The sequence below is a fragment of the Mustela erminea genome, chromosome 15, assembly GCF_009829155.1.
Source record: "Mustela erminea isolate mMusErm1 chromosome 15, mMusErm1.Pri, whole genome shotgun sequence".
NCBI lineage: Eukaryota > Metazoa > Chordata > Mammalia > Carnivora > Mustelidae > Mustela > Mustela erminea.
The window spans coordinates 15,768,048-15,785,088 of NC_045628.1; the positions used below are offsets into that span (position 1 = coordinate 15,768,048).

The window sequence follows — 17,041 nt, forward strand, 5'->3', positions numbered from 1 at the left end:
CAGGGAGGATCTCGGCCAGTGGGGTGATTCCTCTTTCTCCCCGAGGCATACAGCCCAATGCACTGTCCACTGGGTGCAAATTGAAAATTCCACACGAGAAGCAGGCATTGCATCTGGATTCCCAACAGGACATACCATTGGACTCAATCTGTGCATCCCCCAAGCCCGTGGAATAAGCAGTGTGTCCTGCGGATAAGTCATCATTTTCTATGTGTGTCTTATGTTATTCCCCCACCCGGGCTTCATCAGCCATAAGCCCCCTAAATGGAAAGAAGCCTGCGTCAGGCTGCTCTCCCAACTCCCGCACGCTGCTGCAGGGGCCCAGAGAAGGGCAGGAGCCCAGATGAAGGAGTTGGGTGGTGGTTTGGTTTGAGTGGTTTGTATTTTCTCCCTGCTTTGAAAGTGCACTGTATTTTGCCGCTGTTATTACCAAAGTTTCATTTTGAAAATGGAACCGGGGTGTCTCAGTGGGGTTTTGCAGTAAAGAGATAAAGCAGGTTTGGGCAAGACTGGGCAGTTCATGATTTGAAGGGGACGGAGCGGCAGCCATTTGTTTGCTGGGGTGAATGGGGCATAATTTATGCAGCGGCAGCAGAGGCTGAAAGCCAGTCTGGCCTTGACCCATTTATCTTTAGAAAACTAATTAAAGTGGAGAATCTGGTTTACTGTTGTTATTGAGGTTTTAGTTTTTTCTGCGCAGGCCAAGCAAAGACTGAGGGTGTGTGTGTGTGTGTGTGTGTGTGTGTGTGTGTGTGTGTGTCTGTCTGAGTGGAAGGTAGGAAATATCAGTTTCGCCTAAAAACAGTGGCTGAGGCTCTAGATAATAAAGCAGTTTCTTAAATACAGCCTGACATCCTTTTGAAATGCAAAGTAGTGGATTTAGCCGGATGCAGGATCCTTTGAGGTGACAATGAAATGCCATGGCAATTTAAAACGAACAACAGACAGTTTCCCTGAATCCTTACAACCAAGACGTCCTAAATCACACCAAAATGGCCCCAAAGAGGCAGAGAAGAACATTTTTATGACCAGCGTTTTACTCTGAAACTGGTATTAACCATCAGGCAGGAATGATACCCGAAAGTGAGCTGCTTTGTCCGTTTTGTTTCAGAATAATAAAATAAAGTGCATAACTTGATATTTTGCAAGTTCTTACATCTATACGCAATAATGTTAATAATTCATGCTTCGTACCAATGGCGAACCAGTGAATTTCCAAAGTAGCTGTAATTTTGGCCCAGTTAAGGAAGATGGTAGGAGGCCCACAGGGAAGGCACTCAGGCAGAGTGGGGGTGGGGGCTGATATTCAATGAAGTCCTTCCTCTTGGAGGGAAAGCTAAGGGGCCCCTGATAACCCTAAGATTAGGAGATCTGACTGGCTAAATGGCTGGAAATCTTGGAGATATCAGGACAATGTTGTTGAGAAAGGCAGGCACATACTATCTGAGCTGGAGCTCCTCTACTTTTATCAAATGGCCCGAACCAAGAGAACCCTGATTTGTCCTACCCGTGACGTTTGTTCCCCCATTTCCCATTTAACATCAGGAGACCCTAAGCCATCTGTCTTCCCTGTTCCTTCCCCAAGGTTTCCTTTTCCAGGGTATTCCTGTTCTAGATTTATCTCAACTTTCTTTTTTCATTCAAACTGCCCTGAGCTCAGAGAACTGTGATGATGAATGGGAATATGACTCAGGGGACAATTCCCTTGTAAATAAATGAATGTTAACAGAAGAATTCACTGCCTGAATTTAAGGCCAAGCAGACATAGAGCCCTATGATGTCATAGGTGGGCTGCATGAATAAATATGTACCCTCCAGGTGAGAGAGATCTTTATTAAAGTGTATTATCAGCACGGGATGTTAGTACGAAAACCAGATTAGAAAACTTAACTATCTGATTAGTACGGTTAATATATAAAGTTAGATAAGATATCCTTGGTGCGCCGTCCTCACCCAGACCACTTTGTGGTAAAAAAAATCTCCAGGGTGCCCTCCCTGAAAGTCCTCTGAGACCTCAGTAAATTCGAGAAGGAAGAAAAAAAAAAGGAATAAACAACTCGTAACACAAACTATTTCTTAACCCCTAAATTCTCTGTCCTCGCTAATGGAAAAATTAGCTCCTTATGCATGAGAGCTGATGTTGGTTTGTTGTTATTATTAGCGAGGCAATTATTCGCTCAGCACAAGAAGAAAAAAGCCAATATATTCTATCAGGGAAGAGCTAGTTTTTCAGGCAGACTTCACATAGTCTGAACATTGGGACAGAATTTAAATCAGCCACCAAATGAGTTAGTCTAACACAAAGCTTAGATTGAAAACCTTGCCATTGGGAAAGAATACCAAAACGGCTGTTAACCATAAATACCAAACAGAGAGGAATCCTCTCAACCCATCGGTCATGTGCAGTGTTCAACGTGCTCTAGACAGTCAGGAAAGGGAGAGCGGAGGGGGCATTTCTCAAGAACTCTCTGAAATGACTGTATGACGACAAATGAGGATAAGAGTAAGAAAAAAGAAGACCAAAGCTTACACTATGTTGCATTGTCCTCCACACAATCCTCTGGGAAGCAAGAGGAAAACAAATTTAAAGGAAAAAGAAAGAGAGATTATTCTATACATAATAGCACAGCACAGGTATAACATTTAGCTTTGCAGGCTGACCGTTGTTCATCGGTTTATCATTTGATGTCAAATGATAAATCTGGCTGGCATTCCACCCACCCCCGCCCCAGACTCCCTCAGAATGACCAGCAGAATACCCAAGAAGCCTGTACAACACAGTCCAATGTTGAATACTTACTGGAGGTTCATTGGTCTAAATCATCACCAACTTCATGAATTAACTTCCACATCTGTTATTTTTTTTTTGAAATCTACTTTTATAAAATACATTCTTCTAAGATACACCATTTAAAGTATATTTTGCTCTGATGAGTCCCTGGGGTAAACAACAGACACTCCCTGTCCCTTGTGTCCAGGAGTTATAGAGCACATTTAATAATCTGAAATATCTCTGTATTCTCAGATCTTCACACTCAAGCTCTTTTTAGGTTGAGGTATTTTTAACAGTCTGTACTTCCAGTCACATTCCAGTGGAAGTTTTTTTTTTTTAAAAAACTCATAGTTTCATGTCAAATTATGTAAGAGAATTCATGAAGTGTAAACTTAAGAAAAAAAAAAGTAAGAAAAATCAGTCTTTTGCAAATAATCACCGTTGGCCTATTTAACTGAAAATCAGTAACAGTAGGTGGAGACAGAGGGCCCCTAGGGTGGGTGTTGGTAACAGGAAAGACATGTAACTGTAGGACCAATCTGTTAACCAAAACACTTGATGGCATTTGTATCTTCAGCAAACCACGGTTGCTGTCAGGAAGGACTGTGATAGTCTTTGATGAGTCAGCTTTTCACCAGCAGCTGAATTTATATAAATGTATTCATTCATCATTGGATAATAAAAATAACTTCAGGGTAGTATGGCTGAAAACCACTGATGACCTAAACTGATTTTTATGCCCCTATAACTTTAGAGGAACAATGGGAAAAGCTTCCTAGTGATATAAAAGAATTTACAAGTTCCTTAAATATCTAATAGAGGTCAAATGGTGGAATTGGTGTATTTTTAAGAAAGAGTTTTAATTATTTTACATGAGTTCTAGCAGCAGCTGGCCCAGGTTGGGATTAGGAGCTTTACTTCTAAAACAATACCCGTAATTAATTACCAGTTCACCTGAAATATAAGAACACCGACCAAAAGATTCCCAAGTTAATTAAAACAGGTACTCAATTTAAGTGGTAGTAAGAAGCAACTCCCCAAGGGCTTTACAGTTTAGTTATTTTCCCTTTGGCAAAAGCAGTGGGGTGACTGGGATAATCTTCTGATGCTGTTCTTAAAGCATTTTTCCCTGCTGAAACACTCTGACAAATTAAGGGAAGTCTTTCCCAAATATCCTCTTTTTCTGGGACACACGTTTCGTATAAATATTTAGGAAACATCTCTTCAGAAGAGAATTATAGCAGAAGTAGGTAACATGAGACTTGTTTATAAACAGTCAAAATAAGGGGTAATATATGGCAGACCCATTAAAAGAGGTCACCAACGCATACATCTTGAAGATGATTTGGTCTGACTGTTGACATATAAGCTGTCATGTAAACAGTTGGTCCGAGGTAACTGCTTTATTGTTCCACTTTTCAGAAATACGTTGAACCCTCCAAGGGAAGAAAGCCTTGGGGAGCCAAGGGCTGCAAAGGAAGTTTCTGATGTTAGCTTTGGGCCTAGTCTGTGTTTCTCAAGAATAACCTTGTATAGTTCCTCTTGATGTGGAAATAGCCCCTTGCCCTTAGGGACCAGGGAAGTGACTCCAGGTCACTTTACGGCTGCTTGTGAATTACAAATCACTAATTCGTACAATTTGGGAATTTCAGTCAATAAAACCTTAATAAATCTGCCATTCTTTCTTACAGAGCCCAAAGCCACACCTACAAGGAAGTTAAGTACTACCTGCTGTCAGAGAATATTTTAGAATAAAACTGAATTATTGATTTAAAGTCCTGTGCACTGAATCTGGCCCTTATGCACCCAGTCTGGTCTTCGGTTTTTACCCATGATCATATGATTAACCATTACTGATCCTTTTCAGAAAAAAAAATGGATTAAAATATATTTTGGGAGGGGGTACCTAAAAATAGAAGAGCCTAAATCAGTTTGTTATTTGCCAGTACTCTTCAAGATCTTTGCATTGGGGGCATTTTGAAGATCATCAGTGAATTTCCTTTCTAAAAGAGGGTTCAAATACTAATTTCCTTATCTATCAGATATTACACATCAGGTGACAATCAGAAAGCATTAATGCTTTATTTAGGTTGTGCTAAATTGCATACACACTGCAAGACAAATATTTTTCTTGCTCTATCTCCCCTGTTTGAGTGTGTGTATGTGTGTGTCTATCTCTCCTGGGCAGGAGAGAAAAGTGTGCTTGTTTCAAAGGGAAAAAAACATTAATCAGTAGTCATAGATACCATTATATTGATCCAATTCAATGTAATTTTAACTAAGTGCATAATGCACCCAAATTGTTTTTAAATTTTACTTTATTGTGGACGGAACACTTAACAGGAGAGCTACTCTCCTAACAGATATTTAAGTGCATGAAACAAGATTGTTATCTGTAGGCACAATGTTGTACCGCACATCTCTATGATTTACTCATGTTGCACTGTGCCCCAGTTCTTAAATTAGAATTTATGAAAACTCCAAAAAAACCTGCAATATTCCAATAAGTAAGTTAGAGCCAACTAAAGTGGAGAAAAGAAAAAAAGAGAAAGAGAGTGAGTGAGAGAGAGAGAGAAAGAGAGGGAGGGAACTCAAACTCATACTCACCATTTATGCTCTGGTGAAAAGGATCTTAACAGACAGAGTTGGTAAAATGAAAACTCAAACATGGGCTGCCATGGCAACCATGCAGTCTTTAAAACTATTGGCTAGTGGTTCAGGGGACTCTAATTGGTTGTTTAAAAGAGGAAAGGCGACTACTTTTCCACTCTGCCTGAAACTGGGAACAGAGAATAGACAGGACCAAGGTAACATAGAAGGTGGAAGCAATACCCAGACGAATCCTTTTTCAAGAGCTACACTGGAGAGAGGTTTTATTTGCTAATAAACAGGAATAAATTATAACATAATTTAGCAGCTAATGACTTCACTTACCCTTTCACTTTGGCTCCTCATGGTAGGCCTTTCTGCTGTAAGTACATGTGATTTTTATAGATTGAGATGCTGAGATGTACTTACGTGGAGGCCACACTCAACCAATTTAATCTTATGAGTCCTACACTGCAGGAGGATAGTGACTACAATGATAAAGTAATTTATAACATGACTAATAAAAGTATTTTCATAACCAGAAACCCTGGAGATCTGAGTTTATATGACATAATCAGATGTGGTTCAAGTATTTTATGACCTTAAGGTTTTATCTGTTAATTTTACATCAGGATAATTGGCAAGGCAACGTGAACCGTGCTAACAATTACAGGTATATAAATTGTTTATAGTGCTATAAATTGCATTGAAAATAATCGGGCAGTATTTCTTTTGAAATTATGAGCTTTTCATTTTTTATAGCAAAATTTGATTTTTAAAACACATTAAAAAATGGTGTTTACTATGTTTATGGTGGTATTCTCCAAGTGAATTGCTTTGCTGGTAGATATCATTTGGTCCCCTGACATACATTTTAGTGGATCAAAGAGTGACTATTTTTAAGTCTTCCAACTTTTAAAAGATATACAAAAAAGAAAAAAAAATAGTATTGACTTGGGATCTCTTGGCAAGGTCTTTCAAACAGAAAACTTTACACACAAGAAGGCAGAATAAAATCTCACTGTAACATAACTAAATAAGTAACAGAAGCAGGTAAGGAAGAAATGTGCTATTGTAATTATATCTCTGGAAGATATAGTAACTTAGTCTTCAGATTAATATTTCAGAAGATATATGAAGTTGAAAATTTGGCCACCGCATGAGTGGATTAATAGTGATAAGATGCCTTAAATAATCTAATTCGTGACCTAAAAGGAAGATCTCATTATTTTTCAATATTCTAATTAAGACCCGGAGCAGATATAAGAAGGAGATGACTTTTACAACCAACTTTTTCAGAGTCCCATCATGTTTCCTGAAGAATAACCTTGGTAACAGAAAGTGCCCACGATGGCCATCAATCTGAGAGAACTCACCAGCCGGTCCAAGCTCGTGCCTGCAGCAGTCGTGGGTCTCTCCTCAGGATTGTAAGGCCTGAACCGTGTATTAAAATTTTCAGGAGCTGAGCGAGCAGATCGGAGGGCTGGAGCCGGTTTGGGTTGGCCACACCCCTGAAAGACCTGCAAGAACCATTGAAAGGTTAAGACAGTGACACCAGGAGTTTCTTCATGAGATCACGGTGCAGAAGCAGGCAATGCAGTGGGTGTCCCATTTTTCATGGGACCCTATCTTGAATAAACCCTAATCTCTAAATTTAAAGGGGGGACAACTGCTAGTATAATAAGAACCAACTAAACAGATGTAGGGTGCCTGACTCTATGTCTTGACTCTTATTTTCAACACATTGACTCAGTCCTCATTATTTACGGATTCTGTATTTGCGAATTTGCCTATTCGCTAAAATTGTAAGCCCCAAATCAACAGTCATGCACTTCTGTAGACGTGGGCCTCCATGTAGAGTGGCCCTACATGCATGGTCCCAGCTGAAGCTGAACGAAATGATTTCCTGCCTTCTTGTTTCGGCTGCCATCCTGAAAATAAGTGTCCTTTTTGTGGCCTCTTTTGTACCCCGTCTTTCGCATTCTTGTGCTTTTACTTGGCAATGTCCCTGTTTAAGATGGCCTCCTGAGCTCAGTGCTAAAGGGCTGTCTGCTGTTCCTGAGCACAAGGTGTAGTGCGCTAGGCCCTGAGTTCAATGTTGATGACTCCACAGTACGTGCTAAATAAGGTGTCTTTGAGAAGAGTTACACATAGGTTGCCTATTGGTTGGTTGATGAAAAGGAGGCTAAAAACTTGCAGGAGCCTAGCCCTATCTTTCCAGCAATTCAGTATTTGCTAATTCCGTATTTGCAGCCAATTTATGAAACATAACTACCACAAATGATGAACATCGACTGTATTAAAAGTAGGAATTGGGATAGCTACATGTCAGGACTAAATGAATGTGACTGAGACGTTTTCACGTACTTGAATCTGCCATGTGGCAAATATCCAAGTGGGATTTCCGTGACGGTGACAGAAGTATTTCGTGTCCAGCACCCAAGGCCAAATAACCTGAGTGACCCTGCTGTGGATAAGGAAAACCTGTACTTGGAAGAGTTCTTTGAAAATACTCTTTGGAGCAAAGTTGTAGAAATAGGACAAGCCAACGTGGTGAAAAATCCCTAGAAGGACAGCTCCTTCTAATTTTGTTGTTGACAGCTGTTCATGTGACAGTTGGGTTTGCTGTGGGAAATCAAACATTTTTGTGTAATGATCTTAGGGACCAAGCAGTCAGCTCTTTCCCACAGTGATTTCACTCAGGGTGGGGTGGGGACACTTCTTTGGCTGTTTTTAGAAGCTTCCTACTCTCTGCTGGTTATCAAGAGATAATACCTTTACTAAAAGGACAAAAACTCTAGTCACATTTTCAGGAACTTTTGATGAAGTTGAACTTGACGTTTCCACCATTTTTCTACAGGAGGTGGTGATTCTACTCTTGGCTACTTATTTCCGTTAGCTTTCTGGAACTATTTGTGTTAGCTAATTCTTCTTCTTTTTTTTTTTTAATATTTTATTTATTTATTTGACAGAGAGAGAGAGAAAGAGAGAGGGAGAGCGCACGAGCAGACAAAAGAAAGAAGCTGGCTTCCCACTGAGCAAGGAGCCCGATGTGGGACTCAATCCCAAGACCTTGGGATCATGACCTGATCTGAACCCGCTGAGCCAGCCACACACCCTGCATCAGCTCATTCTTAACCTGCATGTGTGTGTTTAGAACGCATGCGTGCCTTTCAGTTTAGTTATTTAAATCTGCTTTACTCTAAAATAAGCAATTTTCGTCAGGCATATTATGGGATTCCACTGAAATACACCGAGAGCTCTCTGGGTGCCATTACCAATGACAAGTTCCGTCTCGAGACACAATCCACTCGGTGTTACCACTGCAGCTAATTTCTCTTCGGTCGTATTCAAAAGTTCTCCTTCAACTCAGCATTTCAGGGAGCAGGAGCACTCTGTCTTGGCATACTTCGGGATCGGTCTTAACACACTATTGATTATTCTTCTCTCACACAATTTCTGAAGCTGATGGTGTAAACCAGCCTGATAAAGATAGTGGGCCCTTTTCTCCCTAGTGCCTAAATCACTTCCCAGTGGCAAGGTCACTGCTGATGGAGGACATTAACATTTCCAGAGCTCCAGGGTTTTGTTGAGTGTGCTATCACGGCTTTCTCCAGATATGACAGCTGACTTTTAGAAAGTGGAAAGCCTAAGGCAAAACAATGCTAATGGCCTTGCTGGGGATTTCTTGAAGTTGGGGCACTGAAAGAGTTAACAGACCTTCTTAATTTGCCCTTTGGGAAAAATCTGGCTCACTGGTTTAAATTAAATCAAAGGAACAAGAAATGCCCGGAAAGAATATTGGGGCCCAGGGGAAATAACTCATCATAACAGAAAAACCTTACCACGTGTGTTTGATTTTTTTTTTCTTTTGAGAGTGTTAATTATCCAGAACGTGAGCTAAGTCAATATAACCTAGGAGCCTTTTGTTATTTAGATCAGGTCTGGATTCTTAAGGTGGCTTGAGTGCAGACATTGCCGAGAGTATGATCCAAACGGAAGAAAACACTGCCTTGTAATCATGTTGGAAAGGACACCTCACCTCAGAATCAGTGGGAGACCTTTGGAAAAATCCGTCATATGTCAGGATATGAACCTTGAAGATCCCTCAGCAGATTCGAGTTCACCCTTAGGCAAAAAGGCAGGTCGTAAGTAGACCCTTCCCGGTGGAAGGGGCACTCTAAGGGGTCAAGAGTTGGTTTTTGGAACTTTATAGGATCTGAATGGAAGCCCTGGAGAGGAGACGGGCGCGCCCACGTGCTCAGAAAGGATGAGCAGCCCTTGTCTGATTCTCACGGCAGAGACTGTACCATAAGCAGCCTCTATCCCCTCTGTCTTATTACTTAGATGAGTCACAAACTGAAAAGCAACACCTCTATGTATCACACGTGCAATCTGTTAGTTAGACAACATGTTTTTAAAAGCTGGGGTTTGGGCACCTGGGTGGCTCGGTTCCTTAAGCGACAGTCTTCAGCTCAGGTCATGATCCTGGAGTCCTGGGATCGAGTCCCGCATCCATCTCCCTGCTCAGCAGGGAGTCTGCTTCTCCCTCTAACCCTCTCCCCTCTCATGCTCTCTCTCTCTCTCTCAAGTAAATAAATAAAATCTTTAAAAAAATAAATCCAACCTAGGGTTCATGGAATGGATGATGAAAAGAATTCTTACGCAGGACATTTGGATGGTCTCCGACCATTTTCTGAGCTTCCTGTAGCTGCAGTATTGTCGAGACAAAGCTCTGTGGCTTACTCTGAAGGACCAATAAGTCTTTTTCCTGGTGGTTTAGAGCACCCTAATATATTGTGTTTTGAATAAGGGAAGAAACAGATGAGGGATAATGTGGGTCAGTTAGGTGAGAGGTTTAAATGAGGTTACCTTCCATGAGAATCAGGAGATCAAGATTCTCTTCTGAGGGGTGGTCAGGGCTGGAGATGTAGGTCTGAGACACTAGCCTAAGAGGGTATTTAAAGCCCAGGGGCCAGTATGTGGATGAGTGGCAGGTGCGGCTGAGGACAGCCCAGTGCCATGCCAATATTAAGGTCCTCCCTGAACCTCAGTTTCCTCCTCTGTCGAACGGGATACTAATACCATTCCTCACACTGTGATGATAAAATGCAGTACGTAAGGCAGGAAAACAGAAATCAGCATCTGGAAAAGGAAGGGCTTCACAATAATTAGCTACTTACGTTATTCTACAACCGTTTTCTTTCTAGAAGTTTTATTTTCTGAGTTAGGACATTCGAGGGGGAAAAAAACATCCGGATTGATGTTTCTTCAATGTTTTCCATAAGATAATATTTCCAAGGGGTGTTAACAGTTGCTCCATGAGCAATAAATTCCATGCATCCAAATGAAGTTGGCGGGACTTGGTCAATATGAATGTGTGTTCGGACTCATCAAAAAGGAGGTCCTTTGCAGTAACTCGAAGTTTGGCCACAGGCTCCCCAGAGGGGGCGGGAGGTTCTCCCTAGATGGGGTCCCAGGGATCATCCTGAGCTGCTCTGTGAAGTCTGCTCTACCCCACCAAGGGCAGTGGTTCACATTCAGACACATTGACTTAGAGGTGTTAGTGAATCCATTCTACCCTTTGCTGTGTTCTTTCTCTCTTTTTTTAGATAAAACAATTTTTTAAAGTTGAATTATATTTGACATATGTTTTTATATTAGTTTCAGGTGTACAACATAGTGATCCGATATTCTTACCTACTGCAAAATGATCACCTCGATAGTCTAGTTACCATCTGTCACTATAGAAAATGATTACACTATTATTGACTATAGTCCCTATGCTGTACTCTATATCCCTGTGACTTTTTTTTTTTTTAATAACTGGGCATCTGTCCATCTTAATCCCATCCACCTGTTACACCCCCTTTCCTTCTGGCAACTGTGCTTGGTCTCTGTTTTCTATTAGTCTGTCTCTGTTCTGCTTTGTTTGTTTTGTTTTCTAAATTGCACATATGAGTGAAATCATATGGTATTTGTTTTTCTCTGTCTGTTGTATTTCACTTAGCATAATCCCTCTAGATCCCTCCATGTTGTGGAAAATGCAAGATCTCATTTTTTTCAATAGCTGAGTAATATTTTTATATATATAAATTTATTTTTATATTTGTATATAAATATGTATAAATATAATTTATTATAGATAAATATAACATGTGGTTATATTTATATATATGTATATTCATTCAATAGATGAATGAATAAAGAAAATGTGTATATATATACACATATATAATAAAAATATAACATATAGTATATATAATTTATTATAGATAAATATAACCACATGTTATATTTATCTATAATAAATTATATATACTATATGTTATATTTTTATTATATATGTGTATATATATACACATTTTCTTTATTCATTCATCTATTGATGAATAGTTAGGTTGCCTCCATATCTTAGCTATTGTGCTGCAATAAACATAGGGGTACATATATATTTTCAAATTAGCGCTTTTGTTTTCTTTGGATAAATACCCAGAAGTGAAATTCCTAGATGGCATGGTAGTTCTATTTTTAATTTTTTAAGAGACCTCTACACTGTCTGTAGTGGCTGCGCCAATTTATATTCCCACCAACAGTGCTTGTGCCCTCCACCACTTTTAATTCAAGAGAAGAGATACGATTTTTAAGACACTAAAGGTCTTTTCTTTACAACAGAACAGAAGTTTCTGGAGAACACAGTTGCAGGCAAGCCGCCTCATTGTAGGAACATATCATTAGCTTTATTCCTTGAAGAAATAGGATCAGTATTATCTTCTGCCTATCTTCCTCCAAGGGATGTTGTAAGAGATAACCAGATGCAGTGGTCCCCTTTATTCACAGGGAATATGTTTCAAGGCCCTCAGTGGATACCTGCAACCATAAACAGTACCAAGCCCTATATAGATGATTTTTTCCCTATACATACATACTTAGGATGAAGTTTGATTTATAAATTAGGCACAGCAAGAGATAAACAACCATAGCAGACAATGAACGATCATAACAAAATACCATACTACAAGTTATGTGAACGTGGACTCCCTCTCTCTCAAAATAGCTTATTACGGTGCTCACTCGTTTTCTTGTGACGAGATGAGATGGTAAAAGCCTACACGAGATGAAGTGAGGTGAGTGACGTAGGCGTTGTGACACGGGCATTAGACCACTGGCGACCTTCTGATAAAGGAAGGTATGTCAGAGGGAAGAGCATCTGCTTTCGGACCACGGCTGATGGCAGATAACTGAGACCACGGATAAGGGGGGGGGGACCGCTCACTGTAATCTGGCCAAGGATTTGGCCTTCCCACTGTAGACAGATGCAGCAAATGCACTACGGACTTATCCTTCCTGCTTAGTGGGCTTGCAAAACCTGTGGGTTTGGGGAAGGTATCTGGCTCGTGAATTCTCTCTCTTAAGAGGATTACTAAAATGTCTCAGAAGTGTGCTGGCATTTTGAGATTAGAGAAGCTGACATTAAAGATAGAAAGTTCTGAAAGGAGAGACATTTTATTGTTCCAGAGAGGCGAGCAAGAGAGGAAGGTGTGGTGATAACAGGTTTGAGCGCTGTGTCTTAGGTTTTTCAATATAAGACATTTTCCTTTAAGAACATCTCAGCATCTTAACATACTTCCCTTAAAATAAAAAAAGGTAGTGTGCACTTTTTTGCAAGCCCCCATAGCTTCATGCCTATGTCTCTTTGTCTTCTGCGTGTTGATTATACATTCACAAAAGTCATTACTGGCAAGCTGATAAGCAGTGGCTGCAGATCAATTCCGTCTCGGCTCCGGTATTAAAAAAAAAAAAAAAATTCTATCCTTTCACTTTCTACTCAGTGAGGTCCCATTGTGGCGGGATGTTGCTCTTCCCATATATCATTCTGAAATTTGCAAACAGAGCTCTCATCTTTTATATTAACATGGGTGGCAGTGAATGCTACCTAGATTTAATTGGACCTGATATTTTGAGAGTAAGTCATGTTTTATTTACTTATTAGATTCTAATTTATATTACAGTGTTAATGAGTGAACTATCTGTCAGATGACCACTTGGGGAATTCAAATCTATCCCGTTCGTTCCCAAGGAAACAGAAGCGATCATATCTGCATCAGCTCTCTCTCTGTTTTGGCCATTGTTTGCATGAGAGACAGCTGTGGCATAAGAAAAAGGTCATGGGCAGGACTCTAAAAGCCTGCAGTACCACCTTCAGACCTTCTCCTTATACCTGTGTGACCTTTGGGTAACATGTTCTCCCCAATCCTCAAGGATGCTGGGAAGATAAAATGATACGACGCTTTGAAAAGACCCTGAAAAAAACCTGAGGTATAGAAATGTATAATCTTAACTGACATAATCTGTAATTAAATAGCACAGTAATGAATAACAAATCAGATCTATGCATGATACAGAGTGATGCATGAATCATTTTTTATGAAGAATTGGGTCTTTTACATTTTGTTCACGGCTATTGCTGAATCTCAGAATCTGTAAGAGTTCCTAGCATATAGTATGTGCTTTAAAAAAAAGTAGGGAGTGAAAGATTACGGATAAATGAAATTTTTAGTTATAATTTCACCCTTTTGCAAACATTTATGGAAGGCAATTAGCAGACAGATTTGTGTAAGGCGGGATCAGAAAGAAAAGAGAACTTAACACTTATTCAATGTCCACAATGGGCCAGACATTGTACTGCGTGTTTTATGTACTCTATTGCAAAGAATCAATTACCTCTTCAAAATCAATTTAACATTTCTTCCTTAGGCTTCAGAAAAAACCATGAATCATCCATCTGCATAAAAAACTCATTTGATATTTCCCTTACTCCGCTTACTGTGCCAACTTAGAGAAAAACTAAATCAACAACTTTGTTTAAACTGATAAATAGATCCAAAAAAATCCCGTTTCTTGATCATTTGGTTACAGCTACCCACTGTGCTTGAAAAGCCAATTAGAGAGCCAAGGATCCTGTGTATAAAATAGTCAAACTTGGCCCTCTGATGGCTGGCAGACAAGTAGAGTTATGGGGACTGGAGGTCACAACTCAAGCAATGGCTGTTGCTTGCAGCAAACGGGAAGACAACTCGGGCTGTTTGCAAAGCCTTCCATCTCAAGGAATAGCTGTTGCTTATAGCAAAGGGGAAGACAACTTGGGCTGTTTGCAAAGCCTCTCTTCCTGATTTCTCCACCCTGTGAAAATGGTGAGGAGCACCACCTGCCCATGGCTGTGATTGTACTATATGTGTCCCTGTCCCCCGGGTCCATAGAGCTGGCAACCTTTTCTTAGAGAGGAAGTGAAACATGTAGACCGAAATGGGTGTGCAGGAGATGTCCACATATCACTAGTAAATAGATGTGAATAACTTAAAATATTTTTTAAATCCCATTTCATTAAAAGTAATAGCAAGAAAATCCACATCATCAACATGACTTAAGTTTAAACTGGTACCCTAGAGCCTCATTTTACACATTTTTTTTTTCCGGTTCCTAATAGCATTCTGCTAATATCCCATGAAGAATTTTCCTGAATATAAACTTGGAACATTTTAATAATGACTTCTTTCTTTAAATATAAAATTATTACCCTGATTATGTTAACATTTTATATATTGAGTCTTTATTTTTATTGGGTTTTGTTAGTTTGACAATTTTCTTTAAGGATTGACATTTTTAAAAAAAGCAGATTTTCATCCTCAAGTCTCAGGTCCACCTGCTCTTCTCTTGTGTTCTTTCCTCCTCCTCTCCTTCTCTCTTCCCTTCCTCTCTCTCTTCCTCTCTGTTTCTTTGCTCCCTGACTCACGGTTTTCTTTTCTTAAAGGCTGATCACAATGGTCTCTTAGCCAAGTCGTCTGGCAAATTCCACGTGGGTCCCTGGATGGGCTCAGAGCTCCGTGAAGAGAATTCTGGGTTATACTGAATCAAGTCAAGTCATCAGTTTCAGCTCTGGCTGCTTTTCACCGGCTTCAATTTTCAAAAGCCAGCTACCATGTCAGTTTTAAGGTTTTAAAAATTTACTCCTGATGCTTATGCAGCTTGGTTCCACAGTATCTGTGAAATGTTTTGCATACGTCTTAAAATTGTTTCTTCAATAAAAGCAAATTCGTTCTACTGGTTGAAAAGATGATTTTTTTTTTTCCTTGAAGGATTTGCTTTCCTTAAACAGCAGAACATCTTGATATTTTCTCCACGGTGGTGAGTAGGGAGGAATTACAGGAAACTGAAACAAAGCATATTTTGAATGTGGTAGGAAAGAAATCTTAACCTTCTTGGTCTGGCTAAATGATCACTTCATATGCTCTTTGTTTATGAGTTTAAAGCAATTCTTTAAGATCATTTTGCTGAATTTACATGAATGTGTCAATTTCATCAGCCTGGCTCTGTATCATTTATTCAACCCAACATTCAACCAATATTCATCGGGCAGACACAGGTGCTGAGGAGATGCCAACTGGACATGTCCCTGCTTTCATGAAAGTTCTGACAAGAAGCCTGGCAACTGCATTGTGATAAATGTGATGGGAACACCCATGAGGGGCAACTAGCCAGACAAGAAAATCAGAGAAGGCTTCCTAGCATAGCAGTGGTGTGCTGAAATAGGTTCTTATGGGCTCCCAAGGCCACCTGTTAAATTGTCAGAAATTCCGCAAGCCACTCATCACTTAGTGATTACTAAAAGTTATAATGTATGAACTTAAAATTGTTTACATTATACTGAAAATAAAGGTAATATATACTCAAAACTCATTACTTCCCAATTATTTACTCTTATCTATGATCTTGAGGTGATTTATGCCAATTATATCCGTCAGGGGGAAACCTCCTATTGTGGCATCGTGTTCAGTGAAATCACGTTGGTAGCTTGAAATCACCATGGTGGGAATATTTACACAACAGAAATTGGCAAATACGGCCCATTAGCATGTTCACTACATCGAGAGCTGGTTGTGCAAGGACTCACCAGGATACCACTGAATCTTGCCCAGGAAGTGAAGAAATAGCGCCTGGCAAATGGTGTCTATTGGGTGTTGGGTGTGGAGATGGCAGGATGTTCCAGGATGAGGAAACAGCCTGGGCGAAAGCAGGGAGGTGACAGAAGATGCTCTTCTGAGCTCCGGAGCCAAGGCTGTCTTGTATGTTTGGGACATACAGAGGTTGTTTCTCTTACCTCCTACATGAAAACATCTAGTAGGACTCAGGCTCTGTTGGTCTTAGTCGCTATAATTCCACAGCATCTAGTATGGTGCTCGGCAGATCATCAGTGCTCGAGAAATGCTTGCTCTCATAATCCCAGGCATGGAGAGTGGGGAGGGGGGTCTAGAGCAAGGTGGCAGGCTGAGGACAGCACTGTGCAGGGGCTATGTCTGGGCTCTTGTCTCATGATAATAGGGAACCATGGAAAGCTGGTAAGCAGGGGAGTAATAAAAACATCTTTGCATTCTGAGCAATCCCTCTGGTTACAGTGTAGAGGGTGGAACAGAGTGTGGTAGAACCAAGGGCAGGGAATTAATTAGGAGGCTCTAATCCATGCGGGAGATGATAAATTTAGGGTTGCTGATGGGGACGGATCAAAAGAGATTGAGAAAATATTTACTGGGGTCCGTCATGGATCAACTTTGAGGGCGAAGGAGAAAGGGAAATTCAGAAGTCAGCTGGGCTTCTGGCTAGGAGTGGGCACGTCAGAGGGGG

At 40.3% G+C, this 17,041-nt stretch overlaps 1 protein-coding gene across 2 annotated transcripts in view; it reads right to left on the minus strand.

Moving 5' to 3' along the window:
- GPC6 (glypican 6) overlaps nt 1-17,041 on the minus strand; it is a 1,094,470-nt gene that overhangs the window by 83,166 nt on the left and 994,263 nt on the right. The window contains exons 6-7 of one of the 2 annotated variants that reach the window (XM_032314703.1): nt 6,739-6,882; nt 2,531-2,560 (exon numbers count right to left, since the gene is read on the minus strand). In XM_032314703.1, the coding sequence (XP_032170594.1) occupies nt 2,531-2,560; nt 6,739-6,882 (174 nt within the window). The remainder of the gene's footprint in view (nt 1-2,530; nt 2,561-6,738; nt 6,883-17,041) is intronic. The other variant, XM_032314704.1, reaches the window with a different exon arrangement.